Below are 27,993 nucleotides of genomic sequence, written 5' to 3'. Positions count from 1 at the left end.
GCGTCGCGCCTGCGCCGTCTGCGTGGAAGGCCGTTGCATTGCAGGCAACGGCCAGGGCAGTGAAGAAGCAGTAAGCGGTGGTGCCGGTGGCTTCCGCGTTCCGTGGGGGGCTTGGTGCGCCGCGGTTGGGGGAAGGGGCGGAATCCGTCGGGCTCCGGCCGTTACCCGGGGCGAGGGGATGAGCTTGTGAGGGGAGAGAAGCTAGGGGGGGCAGACTGCCCACTGCGGAGCGATGTCCCAACCGCCGCCGCCTCCTCCTCCGCCTTCTCAGCAGCAGCAGCCGCCGCCGCCTGTCTCAAAAAAGCGGGACCGGCGCATCTTCTCCGGAACCTGCCCGGACCCCAGCTGCCAGGCGCGCCTGTTCTTCCCGGCCCACGGGCCGCTGAGCAGCGGCAGCATCGAGTGCACGGACTGCGGGCAGCGCCACGAGCAGCGGCAGCTGCTGGGGGTGGAGGAGGTGACGGACCCGGACCTGGTGCTGCACAACCTGCTGCGGAACGCGCTGCTGGGGGTGAGCGGCGGGGGGCCCCCCAGGAAGAACACGGAGCTGGTCAAAGTTATGGGCCTGTCCAACTACCACTGCAAGCTGCTTTCCCCCATCCTGGCCCGCTATGGCATGGACAAGCAAACGGGCAAGGCCAAGCTTCTCACCGAGATGAACCAGGGGGATATCTTTGACTGTGCTCTCCTGGGTGACCGCGCCTTCCTCATCGAGCCTGAGCATGTCGACACTATGGGCTATGGCAAGGACCGCTCCGGCAGCCTCCTCTACCTGCATGACACCCTGGAGGACATCAAGAAAGCCAACAATAGCCAGGACTGCCTGATCCCTGTCCACGTGGATGGTGACGGTCACTGCCTGGTCCATGCTGTCTCACGGGCACTGGTGGGCAGGGAGCTGTTCTGGCATGCGCTTCGGGAGAACCTGAAGAAGCACTTCAAGGAGAACCTGAGCCGCTACAAGGCTCTCTTCCATGATTTCATTGACGCAGTAGAGTGGGAGGACATAATCAATGAGTGTGACCCTTTGTTTGTCCCTCCAGAAGGTGTGCCATTGGGCCTGCGAAACATTCACATCTTTGGTTTGGCCAATGTGCTTCACCGGCCCATCATCTTGCTGGATTCCTTGAGTGGAATGCGCAGTTCTGGAGATTACTCAGCTACTTTCCTCCCTGGGCTGGTACCGGTAGAGAAATGCATGGGAAAAGATGGCATGTTGAACAAACCTATCTGTATTGCATGGAGTAGCTCTGGACGTAACCATTATATTCCTCTGGTTGGAATAAAAGGTGCTGCTTTACCGAAACTGCCTATGAAATTACTTCCTAAAGCTTGGGGAGTTCCTCAGGATCTCATCAAAAAGTACATCAAACTGGAGGAGGATGGTTGTGTGATTGGAGGAGATAGAAGTTTGCAAGACAAATACTTACTGAGGCTGGTTGCTGCAATGGAAGAGGTTTTCATGAATAAGCATGGTATTCATCCCAGTTTAGTAGCTGATGTACATCAGTATTTTTACAGAAGGACTGGTGTAATAGGAGTTCAGCCTGAAGATGTTACTGCAGCTGCCAAAAAAGCAGTCGTGGATAACCGCCTTCACAAGTGTCTAATCTGTGGTGCCCTTTCAGAGCTTCATGTTCCTCCAGAATGGCTGGCTCCCGGAGGGAAACTATATAACCTGGCCAAAAGTACCCATGGCCAGCTGAGGCCTGACAAAAATTACAGTTTCCCTCTGAACAGTTTGGTGTGCTCTTATAATTCTGTGAAGGATGTCCTGGTACCAGACTACAGTCTGAGTAGTTTGACTGCTTGTAACTGGTGTCATGGTACCTTGGTGCGTCGTGTCAGGGGAGATGGATCTGTTGTATATCTGGATGGGGACAGAACTAATACTAGATCCACTGGTGGCAAATGTGGCTGTGGATTCAAGCACTATTGGGATGGTAAAGAATATGACAATCTCCCTGAAGCCTTTCCTATTACTTTAGAATGGGGTGGAAGAGTGGTGAGAGAGACTGTATATTGGTTCCAGTATGAAAGTGATACAACTCTTAACAGTAATGTGTATGATGTTGCAATGAAACTTGTTACCAAACATTTTCCTGGTGAATTTGGTAGTGAGATTCTTGTTCAGAAAGTTGTCAATACAATATTACATCAGACTGCCAAAAAGAACCCTGATGATTATACTCCTGTAAATATTGATAGTGCTCATGTGCAAAGAGCTGATGATATACAACAAGGACAAGACTTAGATTCGCAACTTCCAACCAAAATTATTCTTACTGGACAGAAAATGAAAACTTTGCACAAGGAAGAGTTAAATATGAGTAAAACTGAAAGAACTATTCAACAGAACATTGCAGACCAGGCTTCTGTGATGCAGAAACGGAAAACTGAAAAATTAAAACAAGAACAAAAAGGGCAACCTAGGACTACTTCCCCTGCCGCTGTTCGTGATGGGCCATCATCTGCTCCTGCTACGCCTACAAAGACCCCTTATTCTCCAACTTCTACAAAAGAAAAGAAGATCCGAATAACAACAAATGATGGGCGACAGTCTATGCTTACATTGAAGTCCACAACCACATTCGTGGAGCTGCAGGAAAGTATAGCCAGAGAATTTAATATTCCTCCATACTTGCAATGTATTCGCTATGGCTTTCCTCCCAAAGAGCTTCTGCCACCCAAGGAAGGAATGGAAAACGAGCCAGTTCCCTTGCAGCATGGTGATAAAATAACTATAGAGATCTTCAAAGGTAAGGAAGAAGGTAGTCAGTCTACTTCAGCACCCTCAAGTCATGCTGTGAAACATGAAGATGTTGCAGTAACCAGTAAAATATCTTCCAAGGAGTTGCAAGAGCAAGTTGATAAAGAAATGTACTCATTGTGTCTTCTAGCAACATTAATGGGTAAGACTAACTTTAATTTGTATTTAATTTGTCTTGTGAGGTATCTATAGTTCATACTTTTTTTTTTTTTTTTTTTTTTTAACACAATACAGAAAATACCTTCTACTCTGTGTCTTTGTGGAGCCCTCTCTGAGCTCATTCTGTTTTTCCCCCCAGTCCCTTCTGAAGGTAAAATTTGGTGTATACATAAGTTACTCTTCCCATCCTCACCCAGACTTCAGAGGATGCAAGGATGGATGCAGGCTAAGGGGATGAGAAGAAAATAATTAGACAGCTTTTGTTTAATTGGAAGTTTGGATGCTATCTAAACTCTTAATTTTGTACAGAGATAAAGCCTTACAGCTTGCCACACAAAAGGTTACACTGGTCAGTGAAGTCAATGCAACATTGCACCTTGGCTAAGTTGGTGCAACTTTATATGTAGACTGAGACATAGTGAGGAACAGTAGTTGGGTATTGTAATTGGCTTAATGTAAGCAGAGGAGAAGCAATAGATACCAAAGAAAGAAGCTGAATATATTTGAGTTCCAAATCAACCAGTAAGTTGGAGAAGCTTCACTTGAAAACAATTGAAAAATGTGAATTTGAGGTATTCATAATGACAGGAGAAGGGACTCTTCACCGCTTCCTTTTTCTTGTCATCTTATTTTCATTTTTCCTACCTTGACTCAGATGACTCAGGCGTTTTTCAGTGCTTTTCTCACTTCCTGATGTCTAAACTTCTGGTGGCTGACAAGAGAGACTGTTTCTAGTACTGATAGTTTTTATTTTTCCTTTCTTCTTTTTATTTCCGTTCTGCCTCCTCTTTTCCCATTGTCTCTGCTCTGTTTTTGTCCCAGTAATGTACCAGTGTGCTAAGCTGAAATGGCTTTGCATTACTTAGTGCAACAGTTCTTCTCACTTATTTCCAGGAATTACAACGTTCACTGTAGTACATTAGCTGGACAAGCGTACAGAGTAGTAATATTTAGAGTGTTTTGTTGGAATGGGCCTTCTCCTTTGCCTGGAATTAGTTTGGCTAACACAAAGTAAAACACAATATTTAAAAACAAAACAATCTCATAATCCGAGAGTGCAGTGACAGAAGCTTACACCTTATTATTTTGCTTTCTTATGAGTCTGTCTACACCCAGATCTCCTGTATGATAGCATTTTGAACCACCAGCCAAGACATTAGCTTGGCATATGTGCTACAACCTCAAGGGCCCATTTTGGAATAGTCTAGGTTAAAAACTGCTTTCCTTTAAGATGGAGCTCTAAAATACTCACTCAGAATGTATAACAAGATCCCCAGAAAATACTCTTGAAAATGCAGTGATAACTGACGCTCAAAAAAGCACTCTGGCACTCTACATTTGTTCCAATGACTTCTGTATCAAACTTGCTTTGTTTACAAGTAAATACACTGCTACCTCGATATAACGCGACCCGATATAACACTAATTTGGATATAACGCGGTAAAGTAGTGCTCCAGGGGGGCTGGGCTGTGCACTCCGGTGGATCAAAGCAAGTTCAATATAATGCGGTTCCACCTATAACGCGGTAAGATTTTTTTGGCTCCCGAGGACAGCGTTCTATCGAGGTAGAGGTGTATTGTTAAATTGTGAATGCTGCAGGCTCAGCCTGGGATCAGAGACTCAAGTTATTCTTTGACTCTCACATCACTAGTTCAAGTTTCTGCATTTGGAGCTTGGTTAACAGTTTTGTTGATGTACAAGCTAGAAAAAGAATCCAGCTCACTCTCTTGTGGCTGTATTAGCTTTTCAGGGTTAATAGAGTAAATGGTAGCACACACTTATTTTTTGTCTTAAAAGCAAACAGCTATGACAGATTACACAGAACAAAGCCATTGAATAAGATGCTATTTTTACATAGTCGCTTTTTTGATCAAAACCGTACTGTACTTTATTCTAATGACTTCTGGAGGGAATTTGTGCTGACAGCTGGCTGCTTGCTACTGTATTACAGCTGTTTAGTTCCATTCATTAATTGAGCAGGCAGCTAAGACTTCAAGCAATTTTATAAAAACAATTTTAATTTTTCACAGGAAAAGAATGTAATATTCTTGGGATGCAGAGGACTGGGAGCATTTCAGATGTGATGCTTTCAGCCATCATGCTATATGGGGCTATATAAGTGATAGTTTCTCAGTTGCCACCTAGCTACCGTGTTACAAATTCTGAAGCGTCTGTGCGCCTCTTTTTACAGAGTGAGAGAGGATAGCATAGTATTTGCTTTTGTCAATAAAATTCTGTAGACTTGAATTAGACGAGGTAGAGAGAGAAGAGACGTGTCTGAAAATTCTGTTTTACATTTTCATGCTTATAAGGAAAATCCATTTTGGAAAATCTGTTGCTTATCATTCTGGATGCTGGAAAACTTTTTTTTGACACTGGGGAAAACCATATCCAGGCTTTTTAATGGAAGGACACCAGTTCAGCCTATTTGAGTGACTAAAAGCTCTCTTTCTGGTGCAAGTATTTCTAGATCAACAAGTTAATTAAAGATCTTGACAAGTTCTCTCTGGAGCATTATGCTGTGTTCAACTAACTTCTAAATTGTGATGTTTTTTACAGAGCTTTAAACTGGATACTTTGCATTATTTTGTTTTTGGACTTTTGCTTTACATTTTATATCTGACCTGTGAAAAATTGGCTCTGGCTTTCTTTCCCGTTTTTGCTTGGCTCAAAATTTAGAAGCCCACACCATACACAGGAACTACTTTTTGTTCCCAAAGACCTACTCTAAACACAGAGTTGCACCGGTTTAACTAAAGGTATCTTTTTAAACCAATTTAGTTTAACCATTGCAAAACCATTTGTGGGCTCTCACAAGCCAGATTTAAATCTATTTAGATCGGTTTGGCTTGTGCTGGTAAATTATCAGGTGTTGGATAAGCTGATATAACCAGGTTTAAACTGCTAAGTGTGTATAGGGGCTTGCATTAGTTTAACTAAACTGATTTTAAAACTGATTTCAGTTAAAACAAGGCAACTTCTTTGTGTAGACAGACCTAACCTGAAAGCTCAGGTAGCTGATTTTTGTGTGTGTCCTCTCCTCCCAGTGCATGAACTGACTGTTGGGGTGTCATTGAAATATATATAAAATAAATATAGGTTAGGCTGTCTCATTCCTGTTGTTGGAAAAAAAGCAGGTGCATATGCTTCCTGTGAATACAACACTGCCATTCTTGCAGCCATATCTGAAGTTGAAGTACAGAAGTCTGCTCTTAAGGAATCCATAACCACTGTGTAATCAGCATACTCCAACATATTACTAAGAGTATCATCTCTGATATGTGGACTCCTGAGGCAGTTTCTAAATCCTATTGCATGATCTGCCAGATTAATGGGCTGTTTCATTAAACCCATCTTCTGAGCATTGAAAAGAACCTAACCCAGCAACATAGGACAAATGTATAGACCCCAAAGGTAAGTTACAAATACTTGAATTGCAAACCGCATTATAGTACCACTAAAATAAATCTGTCCAGATGCAATGATACATTTTCTTCCTCTCATCTGAGATCTCTTCATTAAAGCATCACAACCCTTTCATATGTTTCTTCTAATGGCTGACACTATTATAGTGTGAGCTCTCTTCTCCATCCTTGTTCTTTCCTGATACATAGTCCTTCTTAATGTTACATAAAAGGGCATATAAACTAAGAAACTCCTTTGCTGCAGTGCTTCAAAAATCCACTTGCTTGGGGCAACAGGAATCTTTCCTGGCTGAATGCCATTTAATTCAGCAAAATCAAAGCTTTTAGTTTAAAAAGTTTCTAGTTCTTAAGAGACTGTGGAAAGAAGAGAACCTTCCAAATATGAACAGAGTGTAAAATGATGCAGTACTATCTGTCTGAAGCCTTGTGCAGCTGTAATGCCTGCATTGCTGCTGGTCATAGTGTTCCCAAGCTGCAACAGAGTCATAATTATATTTCATTAGTTATCAATGTATTAGTTACTCAGAACCCTGTGGGCAACCATGGTTTCGGCTTGCTGCTGCTTGGGAAAGCTCTGAGCAGCAGAGTGGTGCTCTGGATCCATAAAGGGTATGTCTACACTGCAATTTAACATCCGTGATTGGCCTGTGTCAGCTGATTTGGCCTCACAGGGCTAGGGCTAAGGGGCTGTTTAATTGTGGTGTAGATGTTTGGGCCCAACTAGAGTCCAAGCTCTGTGTCCCATCTCCTCACAGGGTCCTAGAGCCTGGGCTCCAATCTGAGCCTGTATGTCTACACCACAATTAAACAGCCCCTTAGCCTGATCCCTGCGAGCCCAAGTCATCTGACATACAGGAGCCGCAGATGTTTATCTGTCAAAATTATTTAAAAAAAAAAAAATTTGAATTCTGCCAAACCTAAATACAGTACAGAATGAACAGTGCACAAATGTTAGTCATTTTAAATTGCAGGAGGCATGGTAGCAAAAGTATTTTTCACCATGATTAGTAGCCTTGATCTTTAGATTAATTGATATTGATGTTAATTTTTGAAGCTCTGCCTTGCTGTAATTAATCAATAACTGTAAAAGTGTAAGATGGACTCTATGTGCTATAATTCAGAGGCATTATTCATACTTCTTGCAATTAGACTCTCTTCATACACAGTCTAGATATTTAAAAAAAGAAATAAGATTGTTAAATTTAATATGAGCAGAATTGTTAGGACCACATCTTAAATAAATGGAAACAGAAGTTTTATTTCCTGGCAGTGTTGTGAACTCAGCAAGAATACTGTAGTGTGTAACAACTGGGAAGCAAAACTGATGAGAAAGAAAGTGAAACTATTAGGAGTTTTTTACTGACCAAGGTTAATATTCAAAAAATAAATGCAGCATATCATAAGGGTGAAAAGTACATTTAAAATGTTCTCTTTTTTTTTAATATGTTAAAGGGAACACTTAAATGTCATCATAATATGCCTTTGTATAAAGTGAAGAGCACCTATCTGAATTTAATTTTGCTTCTCTTTATAATGGTGCATTAGATAAAAAAAAAACTAGCCTGTAGCTTAATGTTTGGGGATTTTCAAAGGCACCTATGGGAAATAAATTCAAATCCTTTCAATGTGATTTGGGTTCCTAACTCCCTTATTTTCCTTTAAAAATCCTAGTCTAAATGAAAATGAGTATCTATAAAGCAAGAATATTTACTGTATTTTTTTAGCTTTTCCAAGATTTGGGGTGCACTTAGAGAGGTGAGCAACCATCTGTGACAGGGGTGGGCAGACTTTTTGGCCCGAGGGCCACATCTGGGTATGGAAATTGTATGGTGGGCCATGAATGCTCAAGTAATTGGGAGCTGGGGTGCAGTAGGGGGTGAGGGCTCCAGCTGGCGTGCGGGAGGGGGTGAGGGCTCCGGGATGGGGCCAGAAATGAGGAGTTCAGGGTGCGGGAGGGGGCTCCGGGCTGGGGCTACAGGCACTGGGGTGGGGCTGGGGATGAGGGGTGGGGGGGGGGGGGGGAAGAAGGGTACTCTGGGCTGGGACCAAGGGGTTCAGAGGGTAGGAGCGGGGATCAGGGCTAGAGTAGGGGTTTGGGGAGCAGGAGGGGGTCAGGGGTGCAGGCTACAGGTGGCGCTTACATCAAGCAGCTCCTGGAAGCAGCAGCATATCTCCCCTATGGCTCCTCTGTGCCCTGTCTGCAGGCGCCGCCCCTGCAGCTCCCATTGGCCACGGTTCTCGGCAGGGGCAGCATGCGGAGCCACCTGGCTGCCCCTATGCATAGGAGCTGGAGGGGGGACATGCCGCTGCTTCCAGGAGCCGCGCGGAGCCACAGCACGCATGGAGCAGGGCAAGACCCTGGCTGGAGCGCCGGAGCGGGGCAAGCCCTGGACCCCACTCTCCAGCTGGTAAGAGCTCGAGGGCCAAATGAAAATGTCTGAAGGGCCGGATGTTGCCCCCGGGCCATAGTTTGCCCACCTCTGATCTATGAGATGGTTCCGTGGTCTTTATGATTAGTAAAAACCAGCCAAAGGGACTTTGGGCCCATTGAAAATCTCCATCAGTGCTTCACTTGAGATACTAGGGCAGGGGTCGTCAACCTTTCAGAAGGGGTGTGCCAAGTCTTCATTTATTCACTCTAATTTAAGGTTTCACGTGCCAGTAATACATTTTAATGTTTTTAGAAGGTCTCTTTCTATAAGTCTATAATATATAACTAAACTATTGTTGTATGTAAAGTAAATAAGGTTTTTAAAATGTTTAAGAAGCTTCATTTAAAATTAATTTAAAATGCAGAGCCCCCCGGACCGGTGGCCAGGACCCGGGCAGCGTGAGTGCCACTGAAAATCAGCTTGCGTGCCGCCTTTGGCACGCGTGCCATAGGTTGCCTACCCCTGTACTAGGTATTTGCTGGCTTTGAACAGGTATTTAGAATCAAGAAACAGTCTTCTTGATTTGGAACCTCATCAACTACCAGCCCTTCTTAAACTTCCTCTTTTTTTTATATATATATATAAATTTTTAGTAGGGGCAGCTTTTTATAGATGCAATATAGCAAGACCTATAGTTAAGGTTGCATAAATATTTTTCGTTGTAAATGGCATGTATGAGTTGCATATAACTTTCACCTGCCAGGATGAAATTTGCCAGTTCTGCTCTCAGCCAGAGGATGAAGTCTGGAAAGTTTGTGCAAAAAACACCTTTCAGCCTTTGACTACAAAGAGTAGGGAAAATACACTTTTTTAAAGTGAGTTTTTTTAAGAAGTGTAGTGGAATTTGTTGAAGTGTTAAATTGTTTGATTTCAAACCATCATAAAAGCCGATGGATAAGGAAGTATGGCATTAAAGCCATTTAATCTGGTCTGTTTTAGTTCATATACATTCTGCAACCTTATTGATTAAAATTTGGAACATTATCTTGGATTGTTGTCTTTAGAATATCATTATTATTATTAATTTGTATTATCATAGCACCTAGAAGTCTCAGTCATGGACCAGGACCCCAATGTGCTAGGTGTTTTACAAACAGAACAGAAAGACACTCCCTACATCAAAGAGCTTACAGTGTCATAGTTCATGAGCATGGCAAAGCTGTGAGTTGTAAATACACCGCTACCTCAATATAACGTGACCCGATATAATATGAATTCGGATATAACGTGGTAAAGCAGTGCTCCGGGGGGGACGGGGCTGCGCACTCCAGTGGATCAAAGCAAGTCCAATATAACACGGTTTCACCTATAATGCGGTAAGATTTTTTGGCTCCCGAGGATAGCGTTATATTGAGGCAGAGGTGTATCAGATCGTTTTTCTACTAGCTGCTAACATTTTGTTTGGATAACTTAAGGACTTGTCTACACTGGCACTTTACAGCGCTACAACTTTCTTGCTCAGGGGTGTGAAAAACACCCCCCTGAGCGCTGCAAGTAAAGTGCCAGTGTAGACAGTGCACCAGCGCTGGGAGCTATTCCCCCTCGTGGAAGTGTGTGTGTTTTGTTTTGTTTTGTTTTTTCCTCTCCCAGTGCTATGTTGCGACTAAACAGCATTAAAGCGCTGCCAGTGAAAATGTGCCCTAAGACTTGCCTAGATTTGTGGAGCTTGCATTGCAGGAACTGTGAAATCTTATAATATAATTGCTTCTGAAAGAGTAGTGGCAACTTCTCTGATTGAAGTGATAGAAAGTATTTTTAAAAAAAGTAGGGGAGAAAATATTTGAACAGAAGCAATAGTGCGTCATCCTATTTGTCGGTTGAGAGAACCAAGGTTTCTGCTCAACTCAATGGCATTTCTATCTATTTGTAACATGATAATTTTTGAACAGTGCATCTGATCAATTCCAGAATTTCAGGGAATGGTCTAGGCATCAGTTGTCAGACCCCAATTGATTTTTGTGAAAATCAGAAAAAGCAAAGGGTGGGTGTGGGTGTGGACACATTGAGCATTAGCTTCAACCCCCTCTGCAAGGGTCTATAGATCAAAGATCTGGTTGATGACAGGCATTAACAACTTCTAGCATAAAAACAACAAGGAGTCTTGTGGCACCTTAAAGACTAACAGATTTATTTGGGCATAAACTTTTGTGGGTAAAAAACCTCACTTCTTCAGATGCATGGAGTGAAAATTACAGATGCAGGCATTATATAATGACACATGAAGAGAAGGGAGTTACCTCAGAAGTGGAGAACCAGTGTTGATAGGGCCATTTCGATCACGAAAGCTTATGCCCAAATAAAACTGTTAGTCTTTAAGGTGCCACCAGACTCCTTGTTTTTGTGGATACAGACTAATATGGCTACCTCCTGATACTTGACTTCTAGCATAACAATACCTCACCATCTCAACTCTGTCTCGCTTCCCAGTAGTTTTAAAATGCTGCCACCCTAAATGATTTTCTCTCCCAAACAGAAAGAAAAGAAATAAAAATGGGAGAGGAGGAGAAAGTGGGACTGGGAGAATGGGACATGCGTGGAGCCTCTGGTTTGGGGGGGTGGCCTAATGGGTGACACATAGAACACCTGCCATGCGGTGAAGGAGGGATGGGTAGGTTGGGAGGGAATTGCAGGGAGTCCCTGAAATTAAGGGGGATGGGAGAGTAGCACGCATGGAGCTTGTGAACAAGGGTGGGGACATGGAGGAATGCAACAAGCGCCTGGTGTGGGTAATGAGCTCAGCCTAAAGAAGCTATGAAGTGTGCTACTCTCTAGTTTACCTTACTTTATATTTTAGCTTGTATCCCCTACTGACTGAAAAAGTACTGAAGAGTGATATTTTATGGCATCTTTCATACATACTGTCTCCCCAAATAGCAGATACAGTTAACTTATTTCCTTGGTGCTATTTATTATTTGACATTGCTTCAGCTGACAAGATTTGATGAAGAGTTAAGACAGAGAAATATGTGGCTGTTTAGAACGCAAGATCTGCAGAAGGCGGCTCTTAGACTATTTTTTTCCTTTTTAAGTCTCTGAAAACTTTTCCATTTCACTTTTTCAGAATGAAAAAATCAATTGTCCAGTTTAAGTTTGTTTTTGGGCCAGAAGATTGGGTTCAAATTCCACTCCAGAATTTGGGCTGATACTAAATACTGATAGGCAGGGCTTTGGAGCAGAGCCCGGTGCTGGAGTGCGGAGCAGTGGAGCTGCCGGTTTTTGCTTGGAGCTGGAGCGGAGCCGGAGCACAGCTCCAAAGCCCTGTATAGGGCAGTAATAATGTCTATTGACCTAGTTGGTCACAGTACAATGCTAATTAAATCACTTCTCATTCCTGTGAGGCAGGTAAGTGGTTGGCATTTTCTTTATTTTGCAGATGGGAAATAGAAGCAGAGATATTAACTGACTTGCTGGGCTCCCTTCATAAATCATTGGCAGAGCTGGGACCAGAAGCCAGGGTTTCTGGGATTCCAGACCCTTACATGGTCCATGCTAAACTATGCTGCCTCTCTACAGTCCTAAGAGGTGCTGCACTGTTAAAGGTGGTATCCTTTGAATGAGATATAAAATCGTGCCACCTGAGTTAGGAGATGGCTGGACAACAGGGTTAATGTTTCCTTTCTATTTGTGTTCTTAAGTGTAAAGAGTACTTGTGTCTGGACTGTTGGTAACATTTTTCAAAAGGTCCTAAGTTACTTTGGGTGCTAAGTCCTATCATCTTTCAATAAGCCTTAAGTTCCTAAATCCCTTATTTCAGGTTTCAGAGTAGCAGTCGTGTTAGTCTGTATCCGCAAAAAGAACAGGAGTACTTGTGGCACCTTAGAGACTAACAAATTTATTAGAGCATAAGCTTTCATGGGCTACTGTAAAATAAATTTGTTAGTCTCTAAGATGCCACAAGTACTCCTGTTCTTTTTGCTAAATCCCTTAGACACTCTTGACAGTGCTTAATTTGTAATGAAAGAGGTGCCAGGGCTCAAGCAATTTTTTTACATTCATAACTGATGCAGCAAGCCCAGAGGTCCTGGGGCTATGAACTGCCACGCCTAGAGGTATTGGAGCTCAGCCCTGGTAAGCCCTGGCATAAATTAAACAGTGACTATTGAAAATTTTACCCTGTGTCATTAAATATGACTGCTTGCTTCTAACTATTACTCTATTTTTTGTCTTACAGGAGAAGATGTTTGGTCATATGCAAAGGGGCTTCCTCACTTGTTTCAGCAGGGTGGGGTGTTCTACAGCATAATGAAGAAAACTACCGGTACAGTTTGTTTCTAACTTTGAGGTTAAAATTATTAAAATCTTGGTGTGTATCTTCTCAAATCATTAAGAATGAGAAAATTGATACTGAGGTATTTGCACCTCAAGCATCCTAAATTTGTATTTTTTAATATAGTCAAGATCTTAAGCTGCACTGCCATAACACATTCTCTCAATTTAATAATGCCATACCAACTTATAATGCTCCCTCATTTCTTAGAATAAATTAAATGGAAAAAATTAGTAAAGTACCAAAATAGGGGGACAATGCAGTAAAAAGCATGCTATTTGAGAAAACAACATTTTAAACAACATGTTCAGGTTAAAATTATTTAAATCTGTAGGACTTCACGCATCAAACATTTAGATCTGTGACTGCTGAACCATGGAAACCTCAGACCCTAGGCTTGGAACTTGCATGTGTAGATGCTGATTGTGTCCAAAAAAACCAAGGTTTAGCAAGAGTCTTTTCGTTTGCTTGGTTTTTAAAACACAATTAAAATGCACCAGGTACATATTCACTTTCTTTCACTAACTGCAATCATATAAACTGAACCAACCGATAGTTGGTTTTCATGGTAGCTTGAATAAATGCCTCTATTTCTTGAAATACTACTCTCTAACTTTTTAGAGTAAGGGTTCTCAACATTTGGATTGTGATTCACAAAGGGGGTTACCAACAGTTGTCTGTGGGATTACAAACTGGCTTCGGTTCTTGTTAGTCATGTGGAGCAGATTTGCTTAGTCACTTGAAATCAATCTTTCTCAGTCATGGAAACAACCCTTCTGAATTTCTCCAAGAAACTTTCTCCTTAAAAATGGCATGGCACTTGTAAGAATTTCAGAATCCTGCCATCTTACAGGGGGAACCGGCTAAAAGTGGCTAAGTGTTAAGAGTCTGAAAATCCCATAGAATCTGGAGCAAATCACATCTCCATTGTGACCACCCATTCTTCCCCCCTCAAAGTACTGATTCACTGCAACGTTAGCACTTCAGAGTCTGCAGTTGCATTTTATACTGCTTCTTAGGTTGCAGAAGAAACCAGCAGTGAAGAGGCAAACCCTACCAGTGATGGCCAATAGAACACTGTTTTTGGCCTTTTCTGTAACTTCCCTACATTCTTACTAATAGAATAGAATGTGCTCAGATGCCAGAGTGATGGGCACAACGTAGGAAGCTAAAGATAGTTTACATGACTAAATAATATTTATTTTAAAACTTAATCTGGGTATAATAAAGTAATTATGTATGGGATACTTTCTAATAGCAACAAAGAGTCCTGTGGCACCTTATAGTTTATAAGGTGCCACAGGACTCTTTGTTGCTTTTTACAGATCCAGACTAACACTGCTACCCCTCTGATACTTTCCAATAGCAGTAAGCCTGGTAATTGTGTAAAATATTTTGAGGTTATGAAGGTTGGTGGCTGTTTCCAGGTAAAATTACACAGTCATGAAGGAAAGTTACCCAGAGTTAAGTTTCAATTCTAAAATTGTCTCGGTACAGCTATGTATAGGGCCCTACCAAATTCATGGGCTATTTTGGTCAATTTCACGGTCATAGGATTTTAAAAATTGCAAATTTAATGATTTCAGCTATTTAAATCTGAAATTTCACGGTGTTGTAATTGTAGGGGTCCTGACCCAAAAAGGAGTTTGGGGGGGGGGGGGGCGGGGGAAAGGTGACGAGGTTATTATAGGAGGGCTTGCAGTACTGCTACCTTTACTTCTGTACTGCTGCTGGCGGTGCCACTGCCTTCAGAGCTGGGCATCTGGAGAGCGGTGACTGTTGGCTGGGAGCCCAGCACTGAAGGCAGAGCCAGCAGCAGCACAGAAGTAAGGATGGCATGCTATGGTATTGCCATCCTTACTTCTATGCTGCTGCCTGCAGAGCTGGGCCATTGTCGGCAGCCGCCACTCTCCGGCTGCCCAGCTCTGAAGGCTGCAGCGCAGAAGTAAGGGTGGCATGGTATGGTATTCTCACCCTTATTTTGGTGCTGCTGCTGGCAGGGCGCTGCCTTCAGAGCTGGGTGCCCGGCTCTGAAGGCAGCGCAGAAGTAAGGGTGGCAATACTGTGATGCCCCTAAAATAACCTTGCGATTTCCCCCTGCAACTCCCTTTTGGGTCAGGCCCCCCAATTTGAGAAAAAACTGGTGTTTCCTCATGAAATCTGTATAGTATAGGGTAAAAGCACACAAAAGACCAGATTTCATGGTCTGTGATGTGTTTTTCATGGCCACGAATTTGGTAGCGCCCTAGCTATGTATCTCCAGTTAAGCTTCCTGAGCTGCATAAATAAGGAAAATAGTTTCTGTATGTTAGCTGCTCTTCTTTGCTGAATGCAAGATAACTGGGTTTAAGTGCCATGGTTTTCATAACTTTGCATGGCATGAGGCTGCAGACTGAGGAAATAGTGACTTTTTTTTCATATATAAAGGCTTTCAAAGTTCTGTTCTTCATGCTCTAAAATGCATAGGTGATATTGTTAGTTCGTTTCCATATATGACGTGGATGTTCTTGTATTGTTGGAAAATGCCAATAATCTGATGTGTTAAAGACCAAAGCAAGAAGATAGAACAAATTTATATTCTTCAGAAACTAATTTTAGAATCTGAGAAAACAGTTGTCTACAAGTGAAATAATGTTTCCTTTTTGAGAAGTTATGCTATTGATAGTACCTGATTCTCTTTAAGTTCCTTCTCTGAAATATTAGGCTTTTCTTACCCAAGTCTTTGCACTCACAGTACAACTTAGTTCTTGTGGTGTCATCTACAGTGTAGCACTCCCTCTTCTGCTTTCTCACCACTTGATTTATTTCTAGATTCTGTTTTACCAATCTCAGCTAAACTCTTGATTCTGGCTTGAAACAGCTGTACCACATCAATCATCTCTTCATTGTATGTTAAATACACTTTTATCATAGTGTATAGAAAAGTGTTTTTGCTTTGAGACAGCCCTGCAACAATGAGCACGATTTATGATTAATAAAGACTACACAACTCATCCTATTCTCTTCTACAGAAATCTGTAAAGTTCATTAATACTTCAGTGATATTTCATACCCATTATTTTCAACTTAATTCTTAATCTTGGCACCAACAACTTGTAGACAAGTATCTTATGACAATCTGTTTCTTTCTGGTTTTCCATCTTTCTGCATGCTTAATCTATGCTGTGGAGAATGGTATATTGTGTGTAGCTAGTGAATTTGTTCTAACAATGGCTGATGGAGAGGACGTTTCGGGGCAATTATAGAATCACAGAATCGTAGGACTGCAAGGTACCTCAAGAGGTCTAGTCCAGTCCCCCGCACTCATGGCAGGACTAAGTATTATCTAGACCATCCCTGACAGGTGTTTGTCTAACCTGCTCTTAAAAATCTCCAATGACGGAGATTCCACAACTTCCCTAGGCAATTTATTCCACCTTAGAAAAAGCTTCCTGTCAGGGTGGTTAATGTCCAACCTGCACCACCCTTGCTGCAATTTAAGTCCATTGCTTCTTGTCCTATCCTCAGAGGTTAAGGAGAACAATTTTTCTCCCTCTTCCTTGTAACAACCTTTGACGTACTTGAAAACTGTTATCATGTCCACTATCTGTCTTCTCTTCTCCAGACTAAACACACACAATTTTTTCAATCTTCCCTCATAGGTCATGTTTTCTAGACCTGTAATCATTTTTGTTGCTCTTCTCTGGACTTTCTCCAATTTGTTCACATCTTTCCTGAAATGTGGCACCCAGAACTGGACACAATACTCCAGTTGAGGCCAAATCAGTTCAGCGTAGAGCAGAAGAATTACTCCTTGTTTGCTTTTTTTGGAACAGTGTTGCACTATTGACTCATATTTAGATTGTGATCCACTATGACCCCTAGATTCCTTTTTGCAGTACTCCTTCCTATGCAGTCATTTCCCATTTTGTATGTGTGCAACTAATTGTTCCTTCCTGAGTGGAGTGTTTTGCATTTGTCCTTATTGAATTTTATCCTATTTACTTCAGATCATTTTCCAGTTTATCCAGATCATTTTGAATTTTAATCCTATTCTCCAAAGCACTTGCAACCCCTCCAAGCTTGGTATCCTCTGCAAACTTTATAAGTGTACTCTCTGACGTTATCTAAATCATTGATGAAAATATTGAACAGAATCAGACCCAGAAATGATCCCTGCGAGACTCCACTTGATATGCCCTTCCAGCTTGTCTGTGAACCACTGATAACTACTCTCTGGGAATGGTTTTCCAACCAGTTATGCACCTACCAATGCTTAATTTGTAATGAAAGAAGTGCCGGGACTCAAGCAGTTCTTTTACATTCATAACTGATGTGCCAAGCCCATTGGTGGTGGGGCTATGAACTGGCAAGCCTAGAAGTGCCAGGGCTCAGTCCTGGCAAGCCCTGGCACAAATTAAGCACTGGCACCCACCTTCGAGTATCTCCATATAGGTTGTATTTCTATCGTTCATTTATGAGAAGGTCATGTGAGACCATATTAAAAGCCTTTCTAAAGTCAAGATATACCATATCTACCACTTTGCTCCTATCCACAAGGCTTGTTACCCTGTCAAAGAAAGCTATTAGGTTGGTTTGACTCTATTTATTCTTGACAAATCCATGCTGACTGTTACTTATCTTGTTATCTTTTAGGTGTTTTCAAATTGATTGCTTAATTATTAGTTCCATTATGTTTCTGGGTACTGAAGTTAAGCTGAATTGTCTGTAATTCCCCGGGTTGTCTTTATTCTCCTTTTTATAGTTGGCACTGTATTTGCCCTTTTCCAGTCCTCTGGAATTTTTCTGGTTTTCCATGACTTTTCAGAGATAATGGCTGATGGCTCAGATATCTCCTCAGTCAGCTCCTTGAGTATTCTAGGATTTATTTCATCAGGCCCTAGTGACTTGAAGACATCTAACTTGTCTAAGTAATTTTTAACTTGTTCTTTCCTTCTTTTAACCTCTGATCCTATCTCATTTTCACCGACATTCACTATGTTAGACGTCCAATCACTACTAACCTTTTTGGTGAAAACTGAAACAAAAAAGTGATGTAGCATTTCAGCAATTTCCACAGTTCCTGATATTGTTGTTCCTCCCTCATTAATAACCACTTGGAATTGAGGGCCTGCGTTAAAGGCAAACACCAGCTGGTGATTAACTGACAGGAAATGCCTGACCCAGAAGTCACTATTGCCAACTAAGGAAACGTGAGAAGAAAGTGAGGGGAGAGACACTTTTGTATTTGAATGTTGCTGCATTGCCACGAATTATTTTTCCAGTATTAGTGTCTAAGACGGTAGGCAAATAGGATAAGTATCAACATTATATTACAAATAATGCTTTGAAGTGGTATGGATATTTTAAATTGCTATGGTCATGTAACTAGTAATACACAGTGAAGGAACTTACTCCTTTGTGCAAGCTAGGGAAGTTAAAGCTGTAATTTTTGTATCATCAGTTCAAATGAGAAACAGGAGTGCACGTATTTTTAAGTTCTGTAAGTGATAGTAATACAAAATCAAGTTTTATAGTGGAGTATAGATACGGTTAATCTCTCAGATCCTGTCCATGGCCTTCAAACCGCAGGACCACTTATTCAGAATAAATAGTTTGCTATGGAAACGTTCTTAAGACTAAATGAAAGTTGCAGAACCAGTGAAGAAAGAACTCAAGCATATGAGCTGTTTCTTGAACTGCATAGCTCCATATTTCATCAGGCTTACCTCTGGAACAATCCTGTCATCAAGAAATGAGTGTAATGTCTCTGGGTCCATATACACTCCAGATGAGTGATCTTCAGTGAGTTAGGGAAGAACCCATTCAAATTGAGAGATTTGGGAAATATCATGAGCATGTGCGTTAGAGGCCTCTTATTTTAATCTCATGAACCTGACACTATTGGTGTGAGTGTGTGCGCGTATATAAATCCAGGTGTGTTAAGTCTGACTGCATTGTAGGTAAGACAGAGATGTTTAATTCCTGAAGCCTTTAGAGGCCACTGAGGAGGGTAGCAATTTGAGGCCAAATTCTGCTCTTGGGTATATGTGAAGGTGTGTATCTCCCACTGGCATCATGGGAGCTATGTGCATGTAATTTTTTTGAAGACCGAATTTGGCCTGCCATCTCTGCAGCTGCAGGTCTCTGGACCAGTAGCAGTGGAGGATATTTTCAGCCAAATAGGCCCTTATATTGACTGACTTGATATGTAATAAGTGATCAACTTTTTATACTTGTCGTCTTTTCCGTGTTCAATGTTAAACAATGAATTTAACATATTTAAAATTATTTTAGTGCCTTTTTTGTTGATGCTCCCAAAATACTTGCTTGACTTAATTCTGTTTGACATAAAGAAATTGTGTTTTTTTGTATTTTTCTACCTTGAATAATTTCTGCCTTTTTTCCTCAAGAATTGCAAGAGAATATAAAGAAAATGCCACAAATATGCCAATTTTTGCCGCTTTTCTGATATTGTAAATTTTGTAGGTCTATTACAAGAACTGCAGTGAACAGAACTGGCTCAGGCAGTGCTGCAAAGTCTTCGTTGACGGATGGTCCCTAAGCCACAGGGCACCACCAACACTAAAATGCTGTCTTATTGCTTACAGTCCAGCACTGCATGTAACACAGAATAGCTCATGCAAGTCTGTTCTGTGGTGACAACTAGAACATTCTGAGAAGTTGGGATGTATCCCCTTCTTCCACACAGCAGCTTGGAAGCTCAATCGAAATGACTGCATGGCACTCCAACCTTGCTTGAACCAGCCCTGGCAGGAACACTGCAGAATCAGATGGGCAATGGAGCAGTAGATCACCAAACATAGTTTTATAACACAAATCATGTTTCTTTAATAACAAAAAAACCAAAACCCACACACAACTTTGTAGGCTCACTGCATGTAGTGGACTGAGACATCATTCTGTGACTCAGTGACATTTGTCTTTCTGAGAAGAAGATATTTAACAATTAAAATCCATATTCTTGAGGCCTAAATGCTGTCGGGAACACAGCTTACTAAAATCCTCCCAAAAACCCAGTAATATAGAAACCTTCCTGATAGCACACACTCCCTGCCCTCCTACTTCTAGTGACTGAGGGTATGTCTACAATGCAGTTAAAAACCTGCAGCTGGTCTGTGCCAGCTGATCTGAGCTAAGCGGTTGTTTAATTGCGGTATAGATGTTCTGGCTCAGGCTAGAGCCTGAGCTGTAGGACCCTGCAAGGTGGGAGAGTCCCAGAGCTCGGGCAACTGCCTGAGCCAGAATGTCTACACTGCAATTAAACCGCTTCTTAGTCTGAGCCCCGTGAGCCCGAGTCATCTGGCACAGGTCAACTGCGGGTGTCTAACTGCAGTGTAGACATACCCCTGTCAGTTGCTAGACTTGTATATCTACTACAGGTCTCTGACTGGAAAAAATTGACTAAATTTTTTGACATTTTACCTCTCTCTGGCCTCAGTTTATAGTTAATTTTATTTCAAATTGCTGCCTCCTTGTAATACTCATCTGGAAATGTGTCATGTTCTTGTGGGCTCATGCCATTCTATATTGAACACTTGCATGTTTTAGTCCACTGGTTCTCAACCTTTTTTGGACCAGGACCCGTTTGTAAACATTGATGGCCAATACTGACCCAGTAAATAGCTTAAGTAGAAAACACAAGTATTTTGGCCACAAAATACTTATTACCCACTACATGTAATAATAACAGCAATAGAAATAATAAGTTAAAGCTGCTGCCAGCAGAAGCGCAGAAGTAAAGGTGGCAATACCATACCACCCAGCCAGCAGCTGCTGCTTTCCATCTGCCCAGCTCTGAAGGCAGCGCCACCACCAGCAGAAGGAAGGGTGGCAATACCATTGGTATGCACAGTGTTAACATACGGTAAAGCACAAGTGTCATCTATTTTTAAAAAAAAAAAGTATCCAAATATGATCTATTTTTAAAATTTGTTTGCAACCCTTTCATATGTTCTTGTGACCCATTTTTGGGTCATGGCCCATGGGTTGAGAAACACTGTTTTAGACTATCCCCAATTCAACACTGCCTTACTAGTTATTTAATGTTAACTTAATATAAACCAAAAGCAGTGTTAGGATCCTGTAGATGCTCTTATGAAACTGGCTGCTTTAACCTAAGCTGTGCTGCCTCTACACATAAGACACTAGAACAATTTAAGGAAAACTGGATCTCTTCAAAATCGCTAGAATTTCAGAAAATGATTGTATGCTGTGATCTGTATAACTCTCTTCCTTGCCCTGTGAAGATGGTCTTCTGATATTGAGGATTCTCCCTTTATTTGCCTATCTTTTATTCATTCCTGTGTTGTGGTAACTTGCTCCAGCTAATATGACTCTCTCAATCTTTGTTTGTTTAGTGATGACAATGCGATCAGTGCTGTCTGATTTATAAAGACAGAAAATCTGTGCTCCAAAGAGTTTACAATCTGAGAGAGAGTACTAGAAGACCCTGGATCAAATTTCTAAAAGCATCTAAGTCCCATTTTCAAAAGTGATTTAGGCATGTAGGAGGAGCCTATGTCATATTGACTTTCATTGAAATTTAGGATCCTTAGTCACTTAGGCGCTTTTGAAAACTTCACCTTCTGCTCCTAAAACTGTTAGATAGGGTCCTCAGTGGGGGACAGCCTCTAGACACTCAGCATGTTACCTAAAAAGCATTACCCAGCCTTTGGTATTCAGACTTGAATTCTAATCCTGAGTGGTAGTACATACTCTACCACTAAATCAGAGTCAGCTTCTTGAAACTTAGAACTTGTGTTCAAAAGCTGCATTATTTAAAAATGAAGTCATTTCTGAAAATAAATTCCTTGCCCTGAAATCAGCTGTTTGCAGCCATTAGTTGTCTTGGTTCTTAGCATTTATTGGACTCTTGGAAGCATATTCTGCAGCTTTCAGCTTCATACCTCGCCATCTCTGTGGAGTAAGCAAATAACACATTACAGTTGTGTATCTTGCCATGTATTCTTTGTTCCAACCTGTTGTGGGGCATCTTTGTGTGTTTGCAGTAGAGCAGCACAGAATGTTTACTCCTAATGTGGTGGTCACTGCAGGAAAAGCCTGCATAAATCTTCTGATCACACTTGAATAGGTCTACTATAATCACTTTGCCGTTTTCTGATACCATAACTAATATTTTGAATTTGATGGCATAATATAAGTATGTTTTTAGAAAAAATGGTCTGTCTTAATAACACTATTGATTTTCCCCCTATCTTTTCTATAGGTCTGGCTGATGGCAAGCATTGTACTTTTCCATATCTGCCTGGTAAAAACTTTGTGTATAATGCAGCAGAAGATAGATTAGAGCTGTGTGTGGATGCTGCTGGGCATTTCCCTATTGGTCCTGATGTTGAAGACTTGGTTAAAGAGGCATTAAGTCAAGTACGAGCAGAGGCTACTTCAAGAAGCAGGGAAGCGAGTCCTTCACATGGACTTCTGAAATTAGGTAGCGGTGGAGTAGTAAAAAAGAAGTCTGAGCAACTGCATAATGTAACTGCATTTCAAGGAAAGGGCCACTCACTAGGAACTGCATCTAGTAGCCAACAACTTGATCAGAAATCCAGGGAAACACCACTTTTAAGAAAGCATAACACAGAAACAGACTTCAATCCCAGTCCCACTAAAATAGAGCCTTCTATATTCACAGCTGCTTCTGGTAACAGTGAGCTTATCCGCATAGCTCCTGGAGTAGTGACAATGAGAGACAGCAGGCAGCTTGACCCTACCTTGATTGAGGCACAGCGAAAAAAGTTACAGGAAATGGTTTCTTCTATTCAGGCATCAATGGACAGACACCTGCGGGATCAGAATGCAGAGCAGTCAGCATCAATCGATCTGCCACAAAGGAAAGTAGAAGCGGTGAGTTCATCACCTAAAACTGGCAGCATTCAGGCTAATTTGCCAGAATCTTTCTCCGTAACAGGTGGCACTGAACATTCAAATACAGAAACAACTGCTGGCAACGTGGTAAATTCAATGGGAGCAACATTCCACACAAGACCTAAAGCACAAAAAGGAAATTCTGTTGAGGAGGCTGAGGAGATGGATAGTCAAGATGCAGGAATTGCTAATACAACTGAGCCGATGGATCACTCTTGATTGGTTGAAAGCTGATAAGGATAGAGATTACTGTTCAAATGTAATGTTTGTTGGCTGGGCCACATAAAATGATTAGTCATTAAATCTTGTATGTTTCAAAGATTATATCTTCTTATCCAGTGCATGATAGCAAGTGTGTGACTGGCAATAGCTTTTAATATTCCATGCTGCTGCCCAGGCTGGCTCTCAGTGACCTGTAAATTAGCTATTAGAGAATGCACTGAGATGAATATCTGCTGTAGATGTGGGTTATTGAAAGTTCTTTGTAATTTTAATTCCATGAAAGTCTTAAAATTTAAGCCCATGTGAGATTCTTAGTGCTAGTTTAAGATTACCAAAAAGGCTAGAACAGAGCAAAAATACAAAATTGACAAAGTTAATGTGTTATCCCAGAAGTCTGTGTCCACTCAACATTATAGTGTAAACAGACATTTACATTAATTTCAGAAGAGCAACTGAAATTAAATTGTATGTTAAACTTCATAAAACAATATATACAACACTTTAATTACATGATGCTGGCATTCCCTTAGATTTAAACACTTTTGCATCCATATTCCTGTATGTGCTTGTCAGAACCTTGGAATAAGAGTAACTATAATTAAGCTCTCTTTAACTTCTTCATATTGTCAGTTTGAGCAAGATTAGAAAAAAGGCTACTTAGTGTAAGATGAAGACAAAGCGAATGTGGTGCAGTTACGCATGGCTGTCTGAGCCAACACAGCCATTTCAGTGCTCTCTTAGTAAGTGATAGCATGCACTTTTTTGCCATGCAATTTTTTTGATATTGGGGTATGGGAGAAAGAGGTTGGAAAGTGTTGTAAGAAGTTACAACAGATCAATAGCAAATCAGTTCTTAAAAATTTTGATTATTAGCACTGGTAAATGGTGGCTATAGTTAAGTAATGGCTAATATTTTCAGAGCATGAGGAATTAACAGAATTCACTAGAAAGAAATAGCTCTTGAATGAGTTGCATTGTTCTAAAATGTTCTCCAGTGATAGTTGAGCTTCTAGAAGCTCATTTTTTAAACTCCATGGAACAGGAAATATGTACTGTTTCAATGCCCATAAAGACTACTGTTTCTATTGGTTTCTCTTCAGTTTGTGATGCAAAATTCCCTGCATCAGTTCATGATAAAGCTGGTATCTGCTTAAGTAGCATATCATCAGATCTACAGTGCTAGTTCTTAAGAAGCAGCCGCGGTGCGTGCTCCATAAAGATGTTTATGGATGTTTATCTTTATATTGATATTTCACTTTGCCTTCTACTTGTATATTCATATTTTAAGTGCATTATTGCTGCTTCCTCTGATTTAAGCTAAAGTGGATTAGGCAAAAGTGTTAAAACAGCCTCAAAGGAAATTAGAATATTTAGATCTTGAAGTCTGTTTGTGTACACACATGGGTTTTTACTAGTTCCACAGATAGTAAGTTTTTATTATAAACATATTTGTATTCAGAAAAATATCTCCTTACTTTTTACATTTATAGTCACATCAACAGAAACAAATTCTAAGCACTGTTATGATAGAATGCCCTAATTAAGGGAGGACATATTTTTTTATATGGAAAAGTACCGGAAGCAAGTCACTTAAAATATAGTCCCAATTTAGTTAAATTACTAGTAATTAAAACATCATATATTGGCTTTCTCTTTTCATACAGGGAACAAATATTTAATAAAGTAGTGCACTACTTACATATGAAACAAAAATCATCTTTTCATGAATAAATGCTAATTTAAAAGATATCCTTTTGCTAACTTAGTCATTTGGTTGAGAATTGCAATACGTGAAGTAAACTTGGCACCAAAATTGACCTCTCTGGTGTATTGATTAACTGACCGTGCTTATCCAATGAGAAATAGGATGCACATGAAGCAGCTGGAAGCTTGCCATAACCTCAGATGTTGTATTAGTGTCCATTGCTGCAGCCTGGCTGTTTGGAGGCTAGAGACAGAAATGGAATGTGGAGACAGAAAGCACAAGCTTCCACATGGTGAGTGGTGTTAGAAAAAGGGACTAGCAGCAGTATATTCCCAGAAATCACTATAAATGAGCAGGGTTGAGAGAAGAGGTACATGGGTGGCTTTGGATTTTAGTGAATCTAGCTGATATAAGAATTTCTTAAACACACACTAAAATATCTTCAAGGAAAAGGAGAGAGAAACCTTCCCCATAAGTAAAGTATGTGTAGGGTGCTGGGGGAGAATGAGGTATTTCTATGCATTTTTAAATTTATTACACCCCATTATTTCTTAATCCTATTCAGAGGGATGGTGTGTACCTGTCAGCTAACCTATTGCATTTTCAGGGGGACTGCATAAGTAGGTGTGTGTGCACATCTTATTGCTTGAAGAGGAAGACTTTGACTTTGATTTTGTTTGGTTTAGTTTGTTAAATCTTTCCACACATCCGTCCTATATAAACAGAAATTACATAGATGCAGATTATTCATTCTTTCTTTTTGGCCCACAATTAGTGTCATGTGTCTGGCACCCATCAATAATCATGTCTCTCAGAACCCTTCACTTTGTGAAATAAAGAAATATGAAGAAGGTATAGTTAAATGTTCATAAAACTCCAGGATGCATGAGAACTGTAATTGAAGCTCATTTTTTAGCTTGATGTGAGCTTCCCTAGTTTCATGCAAGCTTGCGATAAATGTGCATATTTCTTTGCAGTTTTCTTTTTCATTTAACTTTCTGATGCATTTAAACATCAGTTTCCAACATATCCAAAATGAAGTTAGATTTCATCTACACCTGGGGAGGTGTGTATCCATATGAAAGAAAATAAATAAAGAGCACTGAAACTTGTAAGTTTGGGAGAGTGTTTCATTTGAACTCTAGTGGGCCTAATAGAAGCAAATATAGTTTGAGAGATATATGTGCCTGTTTTTCTGCCACTTGTGTGCTTGTCATCTTTCCCTAAGAGTGTCAGGGAAATGCTGGGGACGGGGGAGGAGGGCATGCTGGTGGGAGGAAAGCTTTAGTAAAAGAATAGTGGCTAATAAAGCTGTGTGACTAGGGCTTCTCTCTAAAGGTGCAAAGATCAGTCAGTATTGTTTATCATCAGACCTACTAGTACTTACTACAGAGTCACCAGTGTGAAATTCAGTAGCAGTTCCCACATTTTGGGACAACTGTACCAGTTACTATCCCAGCCATAGCCTGCCAACTTTTACTCAGTGTGCATGACAAATTAGACTAAGTTTTGGAGCATCCCAAGCTCCATTGCTGGTTAATGTATGTAATTTGAATGAGAGGCAAGGCAGGCAGTGGCAATATGCCAGGGCCCAGTGCAAAGACTTGCTAACGTAGAGATTGAAATCCAGACTATTGGACAAATGCTTTTGAATCAATATCGGTATGCACACTGGAAACCACTGGAGTACAGCATGCAGTTAGCTTTCCAGCCAAATGCAAGATTTTAACAGTATTGTTATAATGGTTGGCTATGAATAAGTACTTGCTACTGTCTTATATTTCTCTGGGAATTAATATTTGAATTTCATTGCTTGAGTGAAGTAGAGATTGATATACCTTTCTTAAAATGCTGCATTAGTTACTATAATACGTTCTTTGGCACAACTTTCCTTTTGCAATCACAAAGACACTCATTCATACATGTTTTTTGGGGGGTTTTGAGCTTGTCAAGTTTATCAGATGTAAAAATATAGCAGAACTTAAAGGAGTCTGATCATATTTGAAATTAAAGGCAGTCCTTTATTTTACACATATATTTATTGTGTGGTTTAATACTTACGTGGAATTTTTAAAACCACAGATCAAGCATGTGAACATAAAACAGCTCTTTGTAAGAATGATATTTAGGTATGGCTGTGTTACAAGGTTTCTGTAGCCTCCAAGAGAATACTCTGGCAAACTTCACAGAAGTACACTGGCTCAAAGCTGTGTGCTAACTCCATACAAAGGGTGTGTGTGTATATATATAAATATATATTTAAAACCAAAGTGTTTAATTTAAAATCTTCAAAATATGGTTAAAAAGGGAGGGTGGGGGAAACTATACTGTCCCCTAAGACTAGCTCACTAATTCTGCCTTTTCTTTGGAACACGCTGAAATACTGGATATTACAATTCAGAATTCAATATTTAGAAGTGTGGGAGTTTCAGCACTATGCTTCAGCATAACTGAACAAAATGTGAATGAGGAAAATGCCATTATTTGTACATTTGTTTGGCACCTGACAATTTTTTTAAATTATGGAGTCTACATACATTTGTAGTACAATATTAACATGAAGTTGAGCCTCCTGTTTAAGAACACCAGTAGTGATCTGTTTAATGTTGTTTTGCTTGTGAATATCAGTTATTGAGTATTTTAAATTTTAAGATGTTGCTTAAAATCTGTAGAATGCAGAATTCCCTCTGAGCCCTTATGCCTGTGGTAGAGCAATAAAAGATTGAAACATGATTGGTATTTTCAGATTTATTTTATTTTTAATGAGGATTATTGCCAAGAAACTAAAAAGAGTGCACTATTTGGAGGTAATGCTATTTAAAATATGTATAAATAAGCATTAATAGTGTATATATTTAGAAAACAAATCTTTTTAAACAGTAAGTGCTTTACATGTTGAATTAAAAATAAATTAGCGTAAGACATTGTACCATCTTCACAGCACTGGCTGTTATCCAGCACATTTTGGTTTGTTTTATTTGTGATTCTTGTACTAATTACATTTGGTTTTTATCTGTAATGTAACAATAGTGTATTATAACAGTATATAGTGTACTATACTACACTTCACTGTACAGTATTTGGAATTTCCTTTGATTGCTATATTAAAACTATAAGTTAAAATGTC

The 27,993-nt window shown here is 40.5% G+C and overlaps 1 protein-coding gene across 2 annotated transcripts; it reads left to right on the top strand.

Annotated features, from left to right (window-relative positions):
• The first annotated feature begins 10 nt into the window (after positions 1–10).
• On the top strand, positions 11–27,993 carry VCPIP1 (valosin containing protein interacting protein 1). 2 transcript variants are annotated; one of them, XM_005288079.4, is made up of 3 exons: positions 11–2,912; positions 12,959–13,045; positions 22,284–27,993. In XM_005288079.4, the coding sequence occupies exons 1-3, from the start codon at positions 233–235 to the stop codon at positions 23,156–23,158; spliced, it is 3,642 nt and encodes a 1,213-aa protein (XP_005288136.1). In that variant the 5' UTR covers positions 11–232; the 3' UTR covers positions 23,159–27,993. The 2 variants fall into 2 exon arrangements, with proteins under 2 accessions (XP_005288136.1, XP_042701334.1); XM_042845400.2 differs by lacking the exon at positions 12,959–13,045.

The sequence above is a fragment of the Chrysemys picta genome, chromosome 2 (assembly GCF_011386835.1).
Source record: "Chrysemys picta bellii isolate R12L10 chromosome 2, ASM1138683v2, whole genome shotgun sequence".
Taxonomy (NCBI): domain Eukaryota; kingdom Metazoa; phylum Chordata; order Testudines; family Emydidae; genus Chrysemys; species Chrysemys picta.
Note: the sequence above shows the minus strand (reverse complement) of the source record. Positions and strands in the feature narration are given on the sequence as shown.

Coding starts and splice junctions, on each gene's coding strand:
- VCPIP1 (XM_005288079.4), top strand. CDS start 233: ATGTCCCAACCGCCGCCGCCTCCTCCTCCGCCTTCTCAGCAGCAGCAG. Junction 2,913..12,958: donor TCTTCTAGCAACATTAATGG/GTAAGACTAACT, acceptor TTTGTCTTACAG/GAGAAGATGTTTGGTCATAT. Junction 13,046..22,283: donor CATAATGAAGAAAACTACCG/GTACAGTTTGTT, acceptor TCTTTTCTATAG/GTCTGGCTGATGGCAAGCAT.